Genomic DNA, 20,890 nt, shown 5'->3' with positions numbered 1-20,890 from the left:
TTTGTATAATCACTTGGCTTCCTTTCTTCTGAGGGAAAAGTAGGAAGTATGCATCTAATCACGTTAAAAGACAACCAGAAGGCTGACTTGTAGCTGAGAAAACAGGCAGCCAGCAACCAGTCAGGGAGTCATCACTATCTCTTGAGTCTCAGTAGGTCTTATCTCTGTCCAAAATGAAGAGTTAGAATGGCCAATTTCCAGACATGATTTTCTCTTCTCTTACTGGAATGATCTGACCTCCTAAGGCTGAGTTCAATGAAAGATTTAGGCATTAGCTAAGAAGTGAGAAGGGAAGAATGGCAGCTTTTTTGCTTGCTGAATGTTCACTGTGGTCTCAGTTGCTTCAATCAAACTCATAACCATGCCGCTTAGGAACACATTTCCTACTACAAGGTCAGTCTTCTTGTTCAATTTTACACTGTCTCTTTTATATTTATAACCTACTTAGTCTTCATGCACCTTACTATAAAAGGATAGGAACTGAGTCTTATTTTTCTTTGGATCCCTAGCATCTAGCACTGTGCTTGGCCTATAGAAGTTGCTCAGTAAATGTTTAATACAGACCTGTGAACCCAGCATATGCAGTTCTGTGTACTCTTACATAAAAATAGGAACCAAAGTCTAGAGAGACAGTAAAAAGATCAGTGGTTGCCAGGGGGTGGGGGTGGGGAATAAATGGACAGAGCACAGAGGATTTTTAGGGCACTGAAAATACTCTGTATGATGCCATCGTGATGGACACATGGTCATTATACATTTGTCCAAAGCCATAGAACGTACAGCACTAAGAGTGAACTGTAACGTGAACTATGGACTTCAGATGATTACCAGGTGTCAATGTAGGTTCATCAGTTGTAAAAAATGTACCTCTCTGGTGGGGATGTTGAGAACGGGGGAGACTATGCATGTGTGGGGCAGGGAGTATATGGGAGCTCTCTGTACCCTCCCCTCAATTTTGCTGTGAACCTTAAACTGCTCTTAAAAAAAAAAAAAAAAAGGGAGTCGATAACTAGATTTGGTTTTAAACAGCATGAAAGGCTTGCACATTTGTTTTTGAAAGCCTTTCCACTGAAACAGTTGATCTTTCTTCGGAGGTGGGGGGATGAAACAGTGGGAGAATAGCCATTTTAATTTTTATTAAATTATACCCAGTAAGAATCAACTGGAAGCAACTCTTAAGCTTAAAGTTACTCACTGACACCTCTCTGACGGGAAAATGTAAAGATAAAACAGTGATTTCTGTGACATGGGGGTGTCAGCAATTGCTCTGTGTGCTTACCCTCGGTTCTGTAAATCCTCTAAGTTAGAGGCATTCCATTCTGAGCCCTGTGGAACCAAAAAGACAAGGTTAGAGAGTATTAGCCAATGAACCGAATACAATACTTGAAAAGGAGTCCTGTGAGGGAAGAAACAGTTTCTAAAAAGAAGGCCAATAACATCTACCAAGTTTCCTCTCTCAGTGCCAGGTACTTTATATGCTATCATATTCAGTTTCCACAAATGATAGAGTAAGAAAGTTACCTTCATTTTTTAGAGATATGAAAACCAACCCTTATAGAATTCAGATAATATCTGCTCAAGATCACATTGCTGGAAAGGTTTCTTTGACCATTCTCCAATCTAAGTTAAATGTAGTCTGTCACTCTTGTTTATAGTAGTCTATTTTATCAATAGCATGCATCACTATTTTTACTTGTGTATTTATTTACGTGCTTATTTACTACCTTTCTCCTCCACTATAATACAAGCTTCTTGAGGGCAGCAACCAGGTCTCTTGTTCTCTAAGGAAACTCCTGCACAGTGCCTTGCACCTCGCAGGTATTCTTAAATGAACAAAGTGGCATTATTATGAATTAAAACTAGATTTCATTTTAAAACCCCCACTTTTTCTAGTGCATTATGTTGCATCTAAGAAACTGGGATGGTACGGTGTGTGTGTATGTCTGTGGGGGAGAGAGTGAAATAGTCAAACAAATGAGAGAAACATGATGTGCAAAATTTAAAGGAAAATGTCTCTATAGATTATCTGCAAGATACATCAATTGTTAATATTTTGCCATATTTGCTTTCTTGCTGTCCTTCCCTTTCTTTCAATATACATCATACTTTTTTTTTTACCCGAACCATTTAAGTAACTTGAGCATCATGACACTTCAATACTTGATCATGTATCATTTAAGAACAAGAATATTCTCCTATATAATTCCATTTCTGCAACCAAGAAAGATAACATGAATACAATAATAATCTAACATATCATCTATATTTGAATTTTAAAAATTGCCCTCAAAATGTCCTTTGTATTCATTCAATCAAGAATCATACTGTGCATTTAGTTGCCATGTCTTTAATCTAGAACAGTCCACCCCTGTGCCTTTAGTTATTTTGTCTTTCATGATACTGACATTTTTGTAGACTACAGGTCTGTAATACTGGAGAGCTCCCCACAACCTGGATTTATCTGATTGTTTCCTGATGACTAGATTCAGGTCAAACATTCCTGGCAAGAATATGACAAGGGAGGGCTTCCCTGGCGGCGCAGTGGTTAAGAATCCGCCTGCCAATGCAGGGGACACGGGTTCAAGCCCTGGTCTGGGAAGATCCCACATGCCGCGGAGCAACTAAGCCCGTGCGCCACAACTACTGAGCCTGCGCTCTAGAGCCTGTGTGCCACGACTGCTGAAGTCCATGTGCCCTAGAGCCCGTGCTCCGTAACAAGAGAAGCCACCGCAATGAGAAGCCCGCGCACCACAACGAAGAGTAGCCCCCGCTCACTGCAACTAGAAAAAGCCCGTGCACAGCAACGAAGACCCAACACAGCCAAAAATAAATAAAATAAATAAATTTATATAAAAAAAGAATATTACAAGGGAGATATTGTGTACTTCGTACTGCATCAAATCATGAGGCACATAATGTCAGTTTGTCCCATTATTTGTCAGGCTGAGTTTGAGTTCTTGGTAGATACCTTTGTGTCTGCCACATCCCTCTATTGTAAAGGTTCCTTTGAAATTAATTAGTAGTCTATAGTAATCTTTGAAGCCGTGTGAAAGGCAAAGTAATCTTTTTGCCCTATGATTTCAGCATCAATTGCCGATCTTGCCCAAATGAATTATTCTACTGGAGGTTACAAAATGGTAATTTTCTAATTCCATCATTCCTTCTGCAAGTTAGCTGACATTCTTCTGTAAAAGAGTCTCACCTAATCAATCATCACACCCTTTATTGAAGTGTCACTATGGACTCTTGAATTCTTTTTGTATTTAGAACGTTATAATCCATTACCATCTTTTTTTCTGGACATGCAGATTGTCCGGAATTTGGTCAGTGGGAATCTCTTCAAACAGGTTCCTTCTGATATGATTCCATTAGTCTTTGAGCGCATCCATGCTTTGTAGTACAAAAAGTTGTTCCGGATTCACTTTGTGAGTAGAATCAGCCAGTTCCCCAAGAAGCCCTGGTTTCTTTTAGTGAAGAATGATATTTTGTAACCAAGATCTGGGCATTAATTAGGTATGCTCCTAACTACTGGGTGTCATTGTTTCTAAAACGTTTCAGTGGTCAGATCTAGGAAATATTTCTAAAAAAATACTGTTTATATTTTTACCTTCAACTGAAATTAATTCAACACCACAAGGTTCTTTCTTGCCTCTCCCACACTGTTTATATATCTCCTTACTCCACGGTGAGAACTTTGGTTCCCAACAACTCATTTACTCTACTTACAAAATAGTTTTAACATTATTACACCAATACCAAAACCAATAACAAAAATGTTAAGTTCAAATTTTCTTTGCATTTCTTTTTTTTTCCTTATTATATCCCACTAAGGGGTACAATTAGAGTATTATGCTTAAGTTATTTGAATTAATTTCTTTCTGTGAGGTTATCAATTTGATACATATTTGGGTTCATTTGCTCCTGTTTATATTCAATTTTAGGGTGTGTTTTTTCTTCCATGTTTTCCATTTTTTTGAATATACAAGACTTTTTTTTTTTGGCGGGGAGGGGGGGGTGGGTTACGTGGGCCTCTCACTGTTGTGGCCTCTCCCGTCGCGGAACACAGGCTCCGGATGGGCAGGCTCAGCGACCATGGCTCACGGGCCCAGCTGCTCCGCGGCATGTGGGATCTTCCCGGACCGGGGCACGAGCCCGTGTCCCCTGCATCGGCAGGCAGACTCTCAACCACTGCGCCACCAGGGAAGCCCTATACAAGACTTTTATAATATTGAAAGTCAAAAGTTTATTAAAAAGTAAACTTGAAGTCTCACTCCCACCCCCATCTCCTCAATCCCCATGGGTAACCGTTTTTATTAGTTTGTGGCTTATTCTACCTATGTTGTATTTTGAAAAAAATATAAGCAAATATATACTTACCACTTCTGAATTACACAAAAGTACTTTACTAAATATGCTTTTATTGTTCTTTGCTTTCTTCACTTTGCAATATCTCCTCAGACCCACTCCACATCACAGTGCCACTTTCCCCATAGCCTTGCCAACAAAATGTGTGGTTAAGCTTTTGAATCTTTTCCAAACTGATAGGCGTGAAATGTTATCTCGGTGTAATTTTAATTTGCATTTCTGTTTAGCGTAAAAGTGAGCAACTCTTCAATGTTTCAGGTCTATTTTCTATCTTTGAGCTATATGTTCATGTCTTTTGAAAAGGCAAACATTTAAAAATAAGAATTTATCTATTTCAGAATAATGCATTAAGTGGAATTTAGCTTTATAAGACTCAGGTTCAAGTCCCAACTCCCCCTCTGACTGGGGGACCTTGGGCAAACTGCTTAACCTCTCTGTTTTCACTTTTCTTATCTGTAAAATGAAACACTCCTCCCACCCTAGTCCTAGGAATCTAATGGATAGCTTCCCCTCAAACTACAAATATAAAGTTTCTCCCCATTCCTTTTGCCATGTAAGAATACAAAGAGAAGTCTGTGACCTGGAAGAGGGCCCTCACTTGACCATGCAGGCACACTGGTCTCAAGACTTCCAGCCTCTCCAGAACTGTAATAAGTTTCTATTGTTTATAAGCCAACACCTCCCGCCCCTCCCTCACATTTCTTTCATATTAAAATGGAAAACCCTCTCTCCATCCTAAATCCTCCTCTGGACACTGTCCTTTTCCTTTTCCTGAAAGGAAATCTAATACTCACTTTCTAAAATCCCCCATCTAATACTTTCTACAATTCCTCATTTCCCATGTATCTCAACCCACAGCACTGTGGCTTCTGCCCTCATCACTCTTGCTAATGACCTCTTCTAATTGTCTAATACAAAGGTCACCTTTGTAACCTTATTCCACTGGCCTTCTATGAGTATCTATCTTGATATGGTCATCACTCCCTCCTTACAGAATTAGATCAGACTGCACAAATATCTAGCCTCATGCCTGGCACAACAAAGAGGATCAACAAATGCTTGTTGAATAAATCATCAAATGAGATAAGTAAATGAAGCACTCTGAAAATTGTCAAGTGTTATGTAAGCACTATCTTCGTATTACAAGTGATCTGTAATTTGGCCATCGAACTTGGAGATCTCAAGGATGCTATGTTGAAGTACATTTAGGAAAATTGTCAGTAAGTGATGGATGACTGATCTTTTCTACAGACCAGGGCTCACCTGACTTGCTTTAAAAAATATATAAGAGGTTCTAAAGACTCTGTGCTCAAACTTAGAAAACTGGCTCCCATACCAAAGAAAGAGGCAAGAATTATTTTTTTAAAAAAAGGACTTTCAGGGAGACAGAAGCCAAGCAATAAGGGTTGAGTGGCTAAATTGGAGCCAGGGAAATGTGACCACCTCACTCCTTAATTTAGAAATCTAAATCCTCTGCGGAATTCTGTACAGCTAGATGGAAATAACCCTGATGGGATGGTAAAAGTCCATGGTTTTCATCTACCTGTCCAGAGAAACTTCAAACTGACAATCTGAAATGACACATATCCAGAAACAAAATAAATTAAACTCATCAGCTACTGACTCAGTGAAGCCCATGTAAAGTGACTTGGGCTCTGCTCAGGGCTGTTTCAGGTTCAACCTGAAAGAACTGGAATCAACATGGTGTAATTACTTTTCTGTCCTCAATACAAATGCCATGCATATTAGCCCCCTTGGGTCCTCAACAGACTCAATCTCTTTTTTTTTTCCTCCATGCTTCTCAGGCAGTGACATAATTCCATGGGGGTTTTCGGTAAGTTCTATGTAATTATGCAGAGCATATTTTAATTGTATGGAAGTGTAAAATGAAATCTTGAAACTATACCGTAATACATTTTAAAAAAATAAATTTATTTATTTTTGGCTGCGTTGGGTCTTTGTTGCTACGCGTGGGCTTCCTCTAGTTGCGGCAAGTGGGGCTACTCTTCGTTGCAGTGTGCGGGCTTCTCATTGCAGTGGCTTCTCTTGTTGTGGAGCACGGGCTCTAGGCACGTGGGCTTCAGTAGTTGTGGTGCATGGGCTTAGTTGCTCCGTGGCATGTGGGATCTTCCCAGACCAGGGATCGAACCCATGTCCCCTGCATTGGCAGGCAGATTCCTAACCACCCCGCTCCTACAGTTTTTAAATAAGTTCACTTCCACCTTTCAGTCTGGTTCACCTACACTGTACTCTGGCCCAAAGACTGAAGCGACTGATTTCTTTTAAAATGTTATCCTCAGTACATGCACCCCAGTGTTCACTGCAGCACTGTTTACAGTAGCCAAGACACGGAAGCAACCTAAGTGTCCATCAACAGAGGAGTGGATAAAGAAGATGTGGCATATATACAATGGAAGATTATTCAGCCATTAAAAGGATGAAATAATGCCATTTGCAGCAACACGGATGGACCTAGAGATTGTCATACTGAGTGAGGTAAGTCAGAAAGAGAAAGAGAAATATATGATATCCCTTATAAGTGGAATCTAAAAAGAAATGATACAAATGAACTCATTTACAAAACAGAAACAGACTCATAGAGAACGAACTTATGGTTACCAGGGGGGAAGGGTGGGGGGAAAGGATAGGGAGTTTGGGATCAATATGTACGCACTGCTATATTTAAGATGGATACCCAACAAGGACCTACTGTATAGCACAGGGGCCTAACTCTGCTCAAAGTTATGTAGGAGTCTGGGGGAGAATGGATACATGTATATGTATGGCTGGGTTGCTTTGCTGTGCACCTGAAACTATCACAACATTGTTAATCGGCTATACTCCACCCCCACCTCCCAAAAAAAGGGGAAGAATTCTGTAAGTTCCAAATTGGGATGAAAACTAAAATTGCCTGAAGTAAAAAAAAAAAAAAAAAGTTATCCTTAGGAAATAACCTTGTTGGGGTCCAAAAGTTCCAAGCAAAAAGAGGAGAGCACATCTATGGCAAAGAAGGACGACTGTACTGGGGGTTCTGCAAAGATCATACAACTCGAGATAATCTTCAAGGATTGGTATCCCTGTCCAAATCTTTATGATACCATACCTACAGCCTCAATGCTGTGAGTCACTTTACTGTGGCAGCCAGGCACAGGATCGATAACTTTTTTCTTCTAAAAAGTTAATGCTACGCATCTCCAGTTGAGGGGCAAAAATCATGAATATGAGACAATTTTTCTTTGAAACCAAAACTCTACTTTAAAAGGATTTGTAATGTCAAATCTTGAAAAGGATACAATCAGCAGTAAAATTCTGACTTCTTTCTCATTCACAAACAACATTACCGGTTGCCTGTCCAATATTACTGTGTTTCCCTAATTTAACTAAGAATGCTGCCTGCCTTTCTGCAAAGGCTCTCTGTTCACATCTAGCATTTTCTCAGCCAAATCGGACAGCCTCCAGGAGAGCTGTTGATACGAGATTTGGTTGGCAAAGGCTTCCAGCTCAGAGAAGTAGTACACTCTTAAGGGTGTGGAAGAACTGCTTTTTCTGGAAATACCCTGGCTTCCAACCAATCAATCCTGGCTTCTCGCTGCAGATTTTCTTTAAACTACGCTCTATACTTTTCTTCTGCATGTCAGCTGGACACCTTTCCAAATAAACATCTCTGTGCAGGGCACTACTAAGCCGAGCATTCTTCCAAAGGGAGGGGAGAAATCCTGCTGCATCCGTTCACACAATCTGCTTGCGCTCCAGGCATGGCATCTACGCACAAGATGAAATGACTTTGCAGAAAATTAACAACACCACTTACAGTTTGGATAAAACCTCTTTTTCCGTGTCAACTGCTGGGAAAGCCAGCAGAGCACAGACTCACTGGAGAAGAAACAGGGGTTTGGACACAGGATACGGTGGTACAAACAAAGGGAAATACAATAAGATGTTTAGACAACCTGTTCATGCACTTATTTTGTTGGATAGGAGTTAAATTCCAGGATTCTCCAGTTTGAAAGTTTTTTTCCCAAATAAGAAAAATATTCACAATGCAAAGAACATGTCCATTCTCAAGAAAACAGAATTATATCTGAAGCTGAGTATTTTCCTTTTTTCAAAAATATGTACATAGATACATATTAAAAAAGTAATAAAAAACTAGAAGGCAATATTATATAATGAAAGATAATCGTGCTTATCTCTCTTGGTGTTGATTAAATGTCATTTATTGTCTCTGAAGTTGCCTAAATTTTCTATAACGAACATGAATTATTTTTGTAATAAGAGAAAAACCCAAGACAGAAGACTACACCAATAATCATGAAATAATAGGATGAATTTAGTGATACAAATACTCAAATGCATTTCTAGTTGATTAACGACTAATTTGGGGAGAACTGGATTGTTTTTTCTGCTTAGAGTACTATTAAAATTTATCTATATGTCCTAAAATAGTAGCATTTGAGGAAGGGGTAAGGAGGAGGTAGTTCTTGAGGGGGTGGCATCAGAGACACAGGGAAGCATGTCTGAAATTAAACAGTTAGTGACTGAATTTGATATTCATCATGTCTACGTCCTTTTAGGTATTAAGATCTAAGCTCAATGGGAAAGCAACTTCCAAGTTTATAGCTTTGGTCACTTTCAAACGAGTTATTTTTGGCTACAGGCACTTGCCCTTCATTAAAATTAGTCACGTTACATGGAGACAGTTGGGGGCAGGGTCCATTTGAATGAGTGACTCATAAATTTTCTATGCACAACACAAAAATTATTTCCAAGGATACAAGAGCAGGGAATACATGAACCCTCATGGAATTCCACACAAAAGACAACAAAGCCAGGTGCTACACAAATGGAAAGGTCCATGACAGTTCTGCCGAATGATCTACACTGAGAAATGGCAACACACATTGGTCAAGTTAAAGTAAAGAAAAGAAGCTCCCCTCCCAGCTCACAGCTTTTCGTAGGTAATTTCATAGCTACACACCACCATGAATCACTTGACAAGCATACGTACTCCAAAGTGTCAACAAGTTAATTCAGGGCACAAGCCTTCAATGGCATGAAGTCTGACTGCTTGGTGAAATAAACTCTTATATTCAGGGTGAGATGATGCAGTTTAGTCAGTTCCTGTGCATATTTATTCCTCTTCTCTCCTGTTTCCCACCTTCTAATCACTTCACAAATGTCCTTACCAGAGAAACGAAGTGAAATTCAAACCAATCGATTTAGTTCCTTGTTAGCATTTTTAGTCAAAGTATGTGGGAATTGGAAATAACAGTGAGGTTTTGGTGTTCCCCACTGACTTCAATTATCCTTGTTATCCTTGTTCCCACTACCATGTACAGATGAAAACTAGAACTCTTTAACATTTGGGAGATAAATAGGTCTTAGGATTTTAGAAGCTTTCCTAATCCATCTGTCAGAGAGGTCTTCTTGGGCTAAGTAGAAGCCACTGAATGTTCAGGTACCATGAAGAACAATTTTAAATCACTGAAGATTTGGTAATCAAAAAGTAATCGAGGGGGCTTCCCTGGTGGCGCAGTGGTTGAGAGTCCGCCTGCCGATGCAGGGGACACGGGTTCGTGCCCCGGTCCAGGAAGATCCCACATGCCGCGGAGCGGCTGGGCCTCTGAGCCATGGCCGCTGAGCCTGCACGTCCGGAGCCTGTGCTCCGCAATGGGAGAGGCCACAACAGTGAGAGGCCCGTGTACCGCAAAAAAAAAAAAAAAAAAAAAGTAATTGAGGGACTAAAAATGTAGCTACAAGGTTCCAAATGTTTTAAAAGTCCAACAGTCTTTGTTATAAGTAGTTTTCTGGGGGGCTTCCCTGGTGGCGCAGTGGGTGGGAATCTGCCTGCCAATGCAGGGGACACGGGTTCGATCCCTGGCCCGGGAAGATTCCCACATGCCGCGGAGCAACTAAGCCCATGTGCCACAAATACTGATCCTGCGCTCTAGAGCCCGTGCTCTGCAACAAGAGAAGCCACAACAATGAGAAGCCCGCGCACCACTCGCTGCAACTAGAGAAAGCCTGCGCACAGAACAAAGACCCAACACAGCCAAAAATCAAAACAAATAAATAAATACATTTAGTAAAAAAAAAAAAAAAAAAAAAAAAAATAGAAAGTAGCTTTCTGCTCTCTTCAGATATATCAGATCTTAGACCCATCTGGCAGATTTAAAAGAGTGACCTCAAAAAGGATCATTCTTTTTTGGGGATACACTGTATAAAACTACTGTGGACTGGTCTGCTTTGTGGCTCTATTATGTAGGACAGATGAGATCTTTAACAACCCATGGGCAAGAAAGGCCTGATCTGTAGCATTTGCCAATTTCCTCGGTGTAAATTTTCCCACCATAGTCAATTGATGTCACTGAGGAATTGGGAAGAGATGAGCAGAAGCACACCATTATATAACATTTCCACCGTACAATAGATGTAAATAACCTTAAGAGCATAGATAATTGTAAAATGTAGTAAAATACAGGAAGTGATGAGGTTTGAGTATTTATGACCTTTGTTTTTAATGTAAGTTACATTTTATCTAAATATAATAAAATTTGATAATTGCCCCCACCTCCATGAGTTGGTATGGACTAGCCCCAGCACACCCTTTAAAGTGGCCCTAGGACTTACCAAGAACACGTGCTCAAATATCTGTGTAGGGCTATCCATCTGACCAAGGATCACTATCATTTCATTATCTATAAATTCCTTGAATTCTCGCAAGTTGCACACCATTTGCATTTCCAATTCAGTTCGTATCTGAAACAGAGATGACATTTCGTACTAATCTCTGAAAAGTCCCTCTGGACTTTCAATCACTCACCATTTCTAGCCCCACTCCTATTATCATTCTACCTCTAGCCTTGGAACAATGGGGACTCAAGGTCTCTTACCTCTTTGGATGTGATATTCTCCAAATCCTTCTGCATCATAATCTCCCTTAATTTGGTTTTAATTAGCCTTTCTGTTCGCTCACGTTCAGTTGGTCTGAGAAGAGAGAAATGGTGATTTTTCTTAGGCAGGAATTTGACCAAGTCAATGAATGTGCCATCTGATTATGTTTCCAAACTGGCAGACCTTCCCTTTGTTACCCTTAAATTTATATTCTGGAGGCATGGGAAACAGAAAATTATACTTTAAAAAGTTTCTTTTCAGAATGTATAGAATATAAACATGTAGAGATTATTACTTGAAGAGATTGTACATGTCTAATAGCCCATAAATATACTCACGTATACAGATCCAAGAAGGAGTAAAAGACAAATAGGCTATACTGAGTGTAATACTTTAATGGAGGACCATTTCCCATCAAGTACCCCTGAGTACCACTTGCTGAGCTAGAGTACCAAGCTGGGAAGACCAGTGGTGCGACCTACTATGGAACTGGGTCTTCTGTAGCTTAAAAATGCCACCCAATGCTGACCATCTGTTGCTACGGTTCTAGAAAAATGCGAAAGAGAGAAGAGTGATTTCTGCCTTCTTCAATGAAGCAAATTCTCTTCCAAAATGGATTTTAAGGATTAGCTACCTGGAGTACTCCATCCAAAATGTTTTCTTTTTCACAAAAGCTCTCACCAATCTCTGTGAAATTATTATCCCCATTTTACAGATAAAGGAAATAAACAGCTAAAAGGTTAAATGACATGCCAACCGTCACTTTCACTGGCAGGAGACCCAGAACTCTCCGTCCAGCCTAACACTCTACCTGCAAGATTATGTTGCTTCCCTTAGTCTTCTGACTCTCTTAAAAACAAAAATTTCCCTTGGAACCTTACTATGAAATCAAACTAGGAAGCTGATTCTCCAATTACTGGAAAGATACTGGTTCAACATAACTAGATGCTTCTCTCTAAAAGCATTATTTCATATTATGCAGAATTTGAGTGAGGCTAACAGAGAGTACTTTCTGTCTCATCTTTCCCTCCTACCAACTTGAGAAAGGTATCTGCCCTGTACTTCCTTATTTGGAGATGGAAATGGACTAAGCCTTCAGGCATCCTGCCTGCCCTTGCTGCCTACGGCCTTATCACTGGCTGCAAAAATAGCTTCAGTATAATCTCCAAAGATGGATGCTCTGACCCCACAACCTTGGGGCTCCCCACCACTTGTACTCTTAGTTTCTCACGAACCCTGCAGAGTATAGCTAACGCCTCTGCCATTTCCCTGTCAATCGGCCAAAGCATCCCTGTCTTGACTAGGATTAACATTCTTAACCATGCTCCCCACCATTTTTCCTAGACATAGCTAATGGTAGAAAGTTATACATTTCAGTCTTCTACTAAAAATAAATATTGGTAAAAAACAAATTTTAGCACCTGTGTGCATCGGTTCGATTCCCTAGTTTAGCAGACTTTCTCCCAATCCTTCACACTTGTTGGGCCAGAGTGGTTTGGGAGCAGACATACCTGGGTTTTAATCCCAGCCCTGCTACTTACTAGTGGTATGACCTTGAACAAATACCTTCCCTTTGCTGAACCTCTGTTTCCTTTTCTATAAAATGTGAACAGTAATACTATTTGCCTCACGAGGTTTTTATGAGAATTAAATGAGATACCATGTATGAAGTGCCTGGCATAACATCTGATGTACACTGGAGGCACCATACACCTATGTTCCCTGCTCTACCTTCCTTGGATTTCAAAATATAAACTTTATTCACAGTAGAGCACTTAAGTCCATTTTGGCATACATTCTCCTCTGTAACCTCAGCATTATTTTTTAGGCTTTTCTAGTCAACTTAGGGAAGAAGAGGGAATGGAAAAGGCATTACAACACAAACATACTTTCTCCCTTGATTTCACTAGAGAAAAATCTGGAAAATACATATATACACAAAGAAAATAAAAATCACTGAAAATCCCCCTGTCATTATTAATACTCTCACCTACAGCTCTCAGTCTTTTTCTACAGACAGACATTTGTTTATTAAATATATCTTAAATTGTGGTTATATTGTACCTAGTAAGAATTAACATTTAATGAGCCTTTACCATGTGCCAGGGACTACATTTTACATTACTATTATTTTTTTTTTTGCTCAGGGATAGAGAGAGATTATGGGCAATTTTATTTTCTTTCCTTTTTGTGTTGTAATTTCCAAATCTTCTCTAATAAAATCAGGAAAAATGAAAAGTCTGATTTAAAATGTCCATTTATGAACAAGATGAGACATCCATTTCTCCAATACCCATCAACCAGTCATAAAGCATGAAATCAATAACACTGCCCACGATTCTGAAAGCCATACATACTATCCTTATCTTTTTAGTTACTGTGGAATCTTATTTATTTTTTTGTTTATTTATTTATTTGTGGCTGTGCTGGGTCTTCGTTGCTGCGCGCGGGCCTTCTCTAGTTGCGGTGATTGGGGGCTACTCTTCGTTGTGGTGCGCGGGCTTCTCATTGCAGTGGCTTTTCACGGGCTCTAGGCGCACGGGCTTCAGTAGTTGTGGCTCACAAGCTCTAGAGCGCAGGCTCAGTAGTTGTGGCGAATGGGCCTAGCTGTTCCATGGCACGTGGGATCTTCCCGGACCAGGGCTTGAACCCGTGTCCCCTGCACTGGCAGGCATATTCTGAACTGCTGCGCTACCAGGGAAGCCCCAGTTACTGTGCAATCTTGAAAGGACTAGAGCTACTAGTACTAACTGGTTCTCGTACCAATAATACCCTATACAAAAAAGCCTTCACTGTTTTTTTTGACTGTTCCATTCACACAATTCTTGGAAATTTCACCTTTCCTAGTAAAAAGCATTTATTATCTAAATTAAGCCTTTAAAAAAAGAATCACGAATTGTTTTGGTATCACTTTAGGAATCTGAAGGTTTGTAAGACCATTTAGCAAGTAGCTACTCTTCTTTCCCAGATGTAGAACACCTTGGAAGTGCAGAAAGATCAATTCAGAGCAAAATAAACATCCTGATTAATTTCCAAAGCAGGAACTAAGTGTGAAAAAATTTCCAAAATAGTCACATAAGTTTCAACACATAGACCTAAAAAGGAAATAAACATCAGCTCCACCTTAGGCTATCCAATTTGTAGTACAGCAGGGAGATTTAATAAAAATGTTACAGACCTAACAAGGCAAATGTGGGGCTGAGTAAGACAGAAATTACAATATATATTTTTAAAAATTTGAAAAGAAATCAGTTAAAAATTAGCATAACAACGTAGGTATTCTAAATTGACTGGAAACATCTTGTTTCCTTAAGTATTAGCAACATCCCTCTAAAAGCTTCTCTATGTCATTAATTTGCTTAGGAAATGCTTCTTTTAAGATAATGGAAGGTCAGACTTCAGCCTAACTCCTTTAAACTCAAATTTCAAATTAGTGGAATCTGAATTAATGGGATTTTATGGTATTGCAGATCTTAACTATGGAGACTCCACTGTGCCCAGGAGTGAAACTCTTCAGGCCTTTGCACACAACAGAAAGGACAGGTTTCTTTGCGAGGCAGATGTGTAGTGCAGACAATGACTAATATCACTGGTAAGGTTAATTCCCTAAAAGGAGAGATTAGGGAGGAACATGCTGGTTCTGACCCCCGAGAACGCAACAGAGAGGACTTCCATGATCCTCAGCAAGATGACTTACATGTCTGTGAAAAGAGCTGGAGAGTCAGGCCGGTGGGACTGCACATCCTGCATAGCATTCCATTCATTGACTGAGGATTGATCTGAGTTGATATGGCTCTCATAATAACTCACCCAGGTGAGAAACAGGCTGCCAGGGTAGTAGTTATGCATTCTGGCGACTTCACAAGCCTTGTGTAGACTCTGTAATGCAGACCTGAAAGATATGCTGGGAAATGAGCACTGGAGAACTGTGGGGATACCAAAAGGCCAATAATCCATGTGCTCCCCAAACTCTTCCAATTTTTAAATCCTATAGATTTGGGCCTCTGGAGAATCTACTCCTTGGAATTCAAGAATCTCTGATTCTGATCATACTACATTATCTCTTCATAGCAATCAACTAGACATTTCTTGCTGAAAGATATGATGCATTATTAAGGCAGGGGGTAGAGGGGAGCAGGAGAACTGACAAGCTACCAGTGAAAAATAGGTCTGGGTACCTATGGAGCTCACAGTCCTGTAGATGGAACCACGCTGTGGCTACTGCCACTAGAGTAGTAAAGATCTACTTCATTTACTACACAAACATTTGTTTCTCTTGGCATAGAGTCACGTTAGAACATGTATTCCCTATGACTCTTAGAGGTTCCACAAAGATCACATAGACAAGATGTTCCTAAGCCTTGAGGACAAGTCCTTTAATGCCCAGGATGTACTGATCTAATGACATCTGTCATTCTTGCTACCTTAGTCTCCTAGTCTTTTTAAACCATTTATTCATACACTTGAGCTACTTTCTAAGAACAGCTCTGGTTATACTGAGACTAACTAAATCTCTGACTCTGAACTCAGGAACTCAAGAAGGGTAAACAAAACTGAAAAGTACCTTTTTGGTTATATACTTGGGAAAACTAAAGCCAGAAATGCTAGGAAGAGTTATACAAGAGCAGGCATCTTTCTATGTTTTTGTTTACTGATTTGTCTCAAGTGCCTAAAAGAATGCCTTCTTTAAAAAAAAAAAAAAAGAATGCCTTCTAGTTCAAAGTTGGAGCACAGTTAAAATTTGTTGAATGGAATGTCTTATTAGCTATAAACTAATGTCTCTCTCCTAAGGGAAGAGGATAGTATGCGAGTACTCTGTGGCCAATCTATACCCATCTTTTTCTTAAAAATGCCTTTTTATTGTTCTTTTTCTTTCATAACAAATGTGATCATGCTCATTTTAGAAAATTTAGGGACCTCAGGTAAACGGCAGAAATATCCTTAATCTGACTGCCCAGAAATAACCACTGTTGGCCTCTGCAGAGATCTAAAATAAAGACGGTCATATTCCGCACACCATTTAACTTGTTCTTTTACTATACACCTTGTCGTCAACATCTTTCCAGGTCAATAAATATTCTTCAACTAGATAATTTTTAATGGTTGCATAATATTTAGAAACATGGATGTACCATAATTTAACTGATTCCTATTATCTTAGCCATTTAAATTGCTTTCCTTTTTATTTTTTTTTTTGCGGTATGTGGGCCTCTCACTGTTGTGGCCTCTCCCGTTGCGGAGCACAGGCTCTGGACACGCAGGCTCAGCGGCCATGGCTCACGGGCCCAGCCACTCCGCGGCATGCGGGATCTTCCCGGACCAGGGCACAAACCCGTGTCCCCTGCATCGGCAGGCGGACTCTCAACCACTGCGCCACCAGGGAAGCCCCCTAAATTGCTTTCCATTTTTTGCTACTATCAGAACACTGACAAACATTCTTATAGTTAAAAATTTGCACACACCCTTATTACCTTAGGATAAATTCTTAGAAGCACAATTACTATGTCAAAGGGCATACAAAATGATACAGCAAGCTGGCAAATCATTCTCCAGAAAGGTTGTTCCAGTTTATTTTCCCACAAGTAAGTCTATGAAAATGTTGTTCCTTAAGTCCTTGTCAACCCCATAAAATGTAAATTAAAAAATAAAATCATGACCAATTTCATGAGAAAAAACATGCCAGTCCATTTTTAGCAGGGAAACAGATTTTCCCGTAAGAACAAAGTTGCAGAATCTTTTAAAATGTCTCCTTTTACTTAACGTAAGCCAAATTCTCAGAATTCTCAGCAAATTTCAGTTTCTTACACAGGTTCAAAGGTAAAAGCCAGCTTAGTGCAATGTACAGGATATTCAGTGCATGTTTTCTTCATCCAGGAAACACATGCTTCAAAAGCATATGCCACAAGTGTCTGGTGCAAATGTCCTAAACACACTCAAGGCATAACCAGCTCATACTTCAGCTGCATACAGGAGAGTGAGGCTGCAGTAACTACTTTCCTGTGAAGGAAACACCTGGTCTAAATGCTGCTTTGATCCATACATCATCTTTTTCTTTTCTTTTGTTTTTCTTTTGTGATTTTCAGTTCACTACTCCTCATGTGGTACACCAAAAAAAGTTTATTCTGCAATAAGCCAACAGACCTAGGACTAGTCAGTCTACTTTAGAACATCAAAGCTTGAATTACTTGAATCCTTAAGAATTAAGACTGCTTTGTACTCCTCCCCAAAATATAACTGAAAACACTGCATTTATGGGACTTAGGACTCATGGGTTTTACCTGGTATAGGTCAGTTGCTTTTAATGGACCCTTAGTCAAAAGAGGTCATAAGTTTTCTGTGAGAAATTTATCTGTGAAATATGCCCTTAAATCTAAAAATTGGTCTAAACACATAACCTGAAACTCTGTCCTACCTCAATTACTGCATGAAATAAGATTTAATTGTTCAGCTGACTCTCTTTTAGGACCGCACCCACTTCAAGCCTATCAATCCTGTTATTCAGGGGTAAGGTATCTCCCTGGAGTCTTTTTCAGGCTCCTTTATTTCTTGTTTGGCTTGCATTCTGCCCATTCTACTCCTCATGGGGACTTCCACTATACAACAGGCAACTGAACGAGGAACTGAAATTCAAATCGCTGACTGGGGGATGACTCTGAATCTTAGAGTCACATCATTCCCTGTTTATACTGGATCATTTTTCTAGATAATCTAGAACAAGAGAATAAGAATCTATTCTGTCTAAATGTAAGAGATACTCTTAGGCCAGTTATATAACCTCTCCAAACTTTGGTTTTCTCACCCATAATAAGGAGCTAATAATACTATTTTGGGGAGTTGGTGTGATGATTAGATGTATTCCATGTAAAGCACTAGGCTCAATGCCTGACATATATAGTAAGTAACCCAAAAGTGTCAGTACACCAGCTGATGGTTATTAACAACTACAATGTTTTTTCTAGGCTTTATTTGCATTATGTAAATAGTCTCACAAACAGTTGCCAGCAATTAAATGGAAACTTATCGATGTATAATATAACTCCATCAATGCTATCCCTGATTACCTGAAGAAAGGGGAAGTTAATGCATAGTTGTGAATGTTCTAGACTCGGCTCTAGACTGCTACTAACTTAGTCAATGTGTCCCTATAAAACTCAGTTCCAACTGGCTATCTGATCCATTGTCTTCCAGAGTCTAAGAGCACCTCTGAGTTTCACTTGTTCACCAATGCTGAAGGCCTTCCATTGTGATAATCTGGAAACTGAACTTCTAGGTCATCTTTAACTATGATGGCCACACAGACAGATCACACAAAATCCCATACACACAAACAGATCATACAGCATTTTCATAAAGAACTGTGCCATTTCAAATACTACTTCTCACAAAATATTGTTCTAATAACATTAAAAAAACTTTCATAGAGATATTAAAAGTCCTCTTACCACATTGCCTGCACAGACACAGGTTTGAATATGTGAACTCTGTTATCTGTTGATACGCTGAACCCACTAAGGAAAACAGAATGAGACAAAAATCCATAAATGAGAGTAGGTTATTTCAGTTGTGAGTTTTCAAGGCTGTTTCCCAGGCTAGCAATTGCTGGCGCAGTAGAAGGTATCATCAGGCACTTTGTGTAGAAGTTAACTGGAGTATGGGACTTGACTGAAAAGCTTCAACGAATTGTCTGATTTTATCTACCAAGCAAAATGAATGGACTCCCACATTGGAGTCAGGGAATTGCATACTGTTTCCCAGCTGTAGCTATGGACAAACTGTTCTGCTGTATGTTTCTATTTGGAAGTCTTGTGGGTTCTTAGCAAACCTGACCCTGGTTTTATAAACTGGAGCAAACATCTTGGTCTCTTGGGGACACATTCTAAAAACACCAGTAGGTGGGGGTGGGGGGTCACTGGAAAGAACTGGCACAGGAATGGGTTATACTGTAGGCTGACAGCTGGCAGAGGCAGCAAGAGATTATGTGAAACAGAACGTATCATCCTCTGGGAGAGCACTGCAACAGTCCCACGTGCTCAGACTAAAGAGCGGGCCAACAAACTAGCTCTTCTTTGTGTGGATTCTTACCATAGTCGGTCTAGAGGAGTAGAAGCGAGAGGCTCTGGCAAGCTGTATTTTTACTCTACTTTACAAAACAGGAGTTTAAAAGGACTCACTGAGCTGCTGACATGACAGTTCAGCTGGGCATAATAGGCCTCCCATTCAGCTGAATGAATGGGCACTAAGATGGAGCCCCACCCCTTGTCTTTCTGTAGGAGAATGAAAAGGGAAAGCTCTTACCCATCACCATCCAAATGAATTAGGGTGTCACTCCAGAGAGGCAGGACTAAACCCATGGTACAAGTGCTACTGCAAGACAAGAAACAGTCCATAAATTACTTCCTGTTACTCTAGGAAGCAGCTGTTTATTAACTCTTTCACTATGAAGGATAAGTCCCTAAGCTCTAAATTCTGACATAAGTGCAGAAATTTCTATCATATTACCAGTAACCCAACATATGTGTCCAGGAGCTGTTTTTAAACAGGTGTTAGTTAGGTCTCTAGGTATTAAACATAGAGAACTTATTGACTGAGCTTCCTTTACTGCTGTCTTGCAAATGGCTACTGTCTAAAAAGTCCAGGTGATCACTGACTTGCAACTGGCAGGTCTCAGCCCAAGTTCACAGCACCCAATTCAACTCAGAATTATTTCCAATGCCACAAGAACTATTGCTAGCTACTGAAGACCTCTGAATATGTGATTTGCTCAATTCTAATCCTGAGGTTTACATAGATTTATTAAATACCAGAACGTACTCAATAGTCTAAAAGGGAAAAGTAATTGTTAATGGCTTGTAATCAAGTTAGAGAGACAAAACAGGCACATTACAACTTAAAAAAATAAAACAGTGCTTGGTGGCTGTGCACTGAAACAGCATTGCTGAAATGCAGAGTGAAGCGGAATGTCAACCACCAAAAAAAAGAGTAGCTCTAGTATGGTATGTTAAAATATTATTTAAATCACACCCTATCCCAGGGAGGAAACTAGCTTTAAGTTAATGGAACAGGTTAGGATGGGAAGCCATGGACTCCCAATTGTGTCTCTATCACACCACTTCTCTGGACAACTATAATCTACCCTAGAACTCTGCCACTTTCTCTCCTTAAGGCTGCCATACACCATTTTCCCCTCCATCCAGTCTCCCAAAGGCTCCTACACACTCTCCCTTCCAATATATCTTAGAAAAGCAGCATGGTATAGTAGAAAGAACACCAGATGTAGGAGGTGGAACAGCGAAGTATGGTTAAGAGCATAGGCTCTGGAGTCAGAGGGGCTTTGAAATCTGGATTCTGGCATTAACTGTATAATTTTAGGCAAATTATTTAATTGCGTTGTGCTCCAGTTTCCTCATCTGTAAAACTGGGATAAAACCACCTCCTTTATTGGGCTGTTTTGAAGGTTAAATTAGATAACACACCAAAAACAAATGTGTACAACAGTGCCTAAAACACAATAACAACTACCACGTATTGAGCAGTTATACTATATCAAAAGATCTGGATTCGATCTCCTTCAGTATTTCAATTCCTTTTGACAGGTTATTTAACCTCTCACAGCCTTAATTTCTTCATCTTA

General features: G+C 39.8%; 1 protein-coding gene across 5 annotated transcripts in view; it reads right to left on the bottom strand.

Moving 5' to 3' along the window:
• The window catches only part of SSH2 (slingshot protein phosphatase 2), a 245,111-nt gene that overhangs the window by 26,389 nt on the left and 197,832 nt on the right, over positions 1 to 20,890 (bottom strand). For all 5 annotated transcript variants that reach the window (XM_029210906.1, XM_029210908.1, XM_029210905.1 and 2 more), the window contains 6 exons: positions 19,555 to 19,623; positions 18,702 to 18,767; positions 14,957 to 15,151; positions 11,259 to 11,352; positions 10,996 to 11,124; positions 1,280 to 1,326 (listed from right to left, as the gene is read on the bottom strand). In XM_029210906.1, coding sequence (XP_029066739.1) covers positions 1,280 to 1,326; positions 10,996 to 11,124; positions 11,259 to 11,352; positions 14,957 to 15,151; positions 18,702 to 18,767; positions 19,555 to 19,623 — 600 coding nt within the window. The remainder of the gene's footprint in view (positions 1 to 1,279; positions 1,327 to 10,995; positions 11,125 to 11,258; positions 11,353 to 14,956; positions 15,152 to 18,701; positions 18,768 to 19,554; positions 19,624 to 20,890) is intronic.

This window comes from Monodon monoceros, unplaced genomic scaffold (genome assembly GCF_005190385.1).
Source record: "Monodon monoceros isolate NGI ecotype Baffin Bay Population unplaced genomic scaffold, NGI_Narwhal_1 Super_Scaffold_9, whole genome shotgun sequence".
In the NCBI taxonomy this organism is placed as follows: domain Eukaryota; kingdom Metazoa; phylum Chordata; class Mammalia; order Artiodactyla; family Monodontidae; genus Monodon; species Monodon monoceros.
The sequence above is the reverse complement of the archived record's forward strand: the minus strand, read 5'-3'. Positions and strand labels throughout refer to the sequence as shown.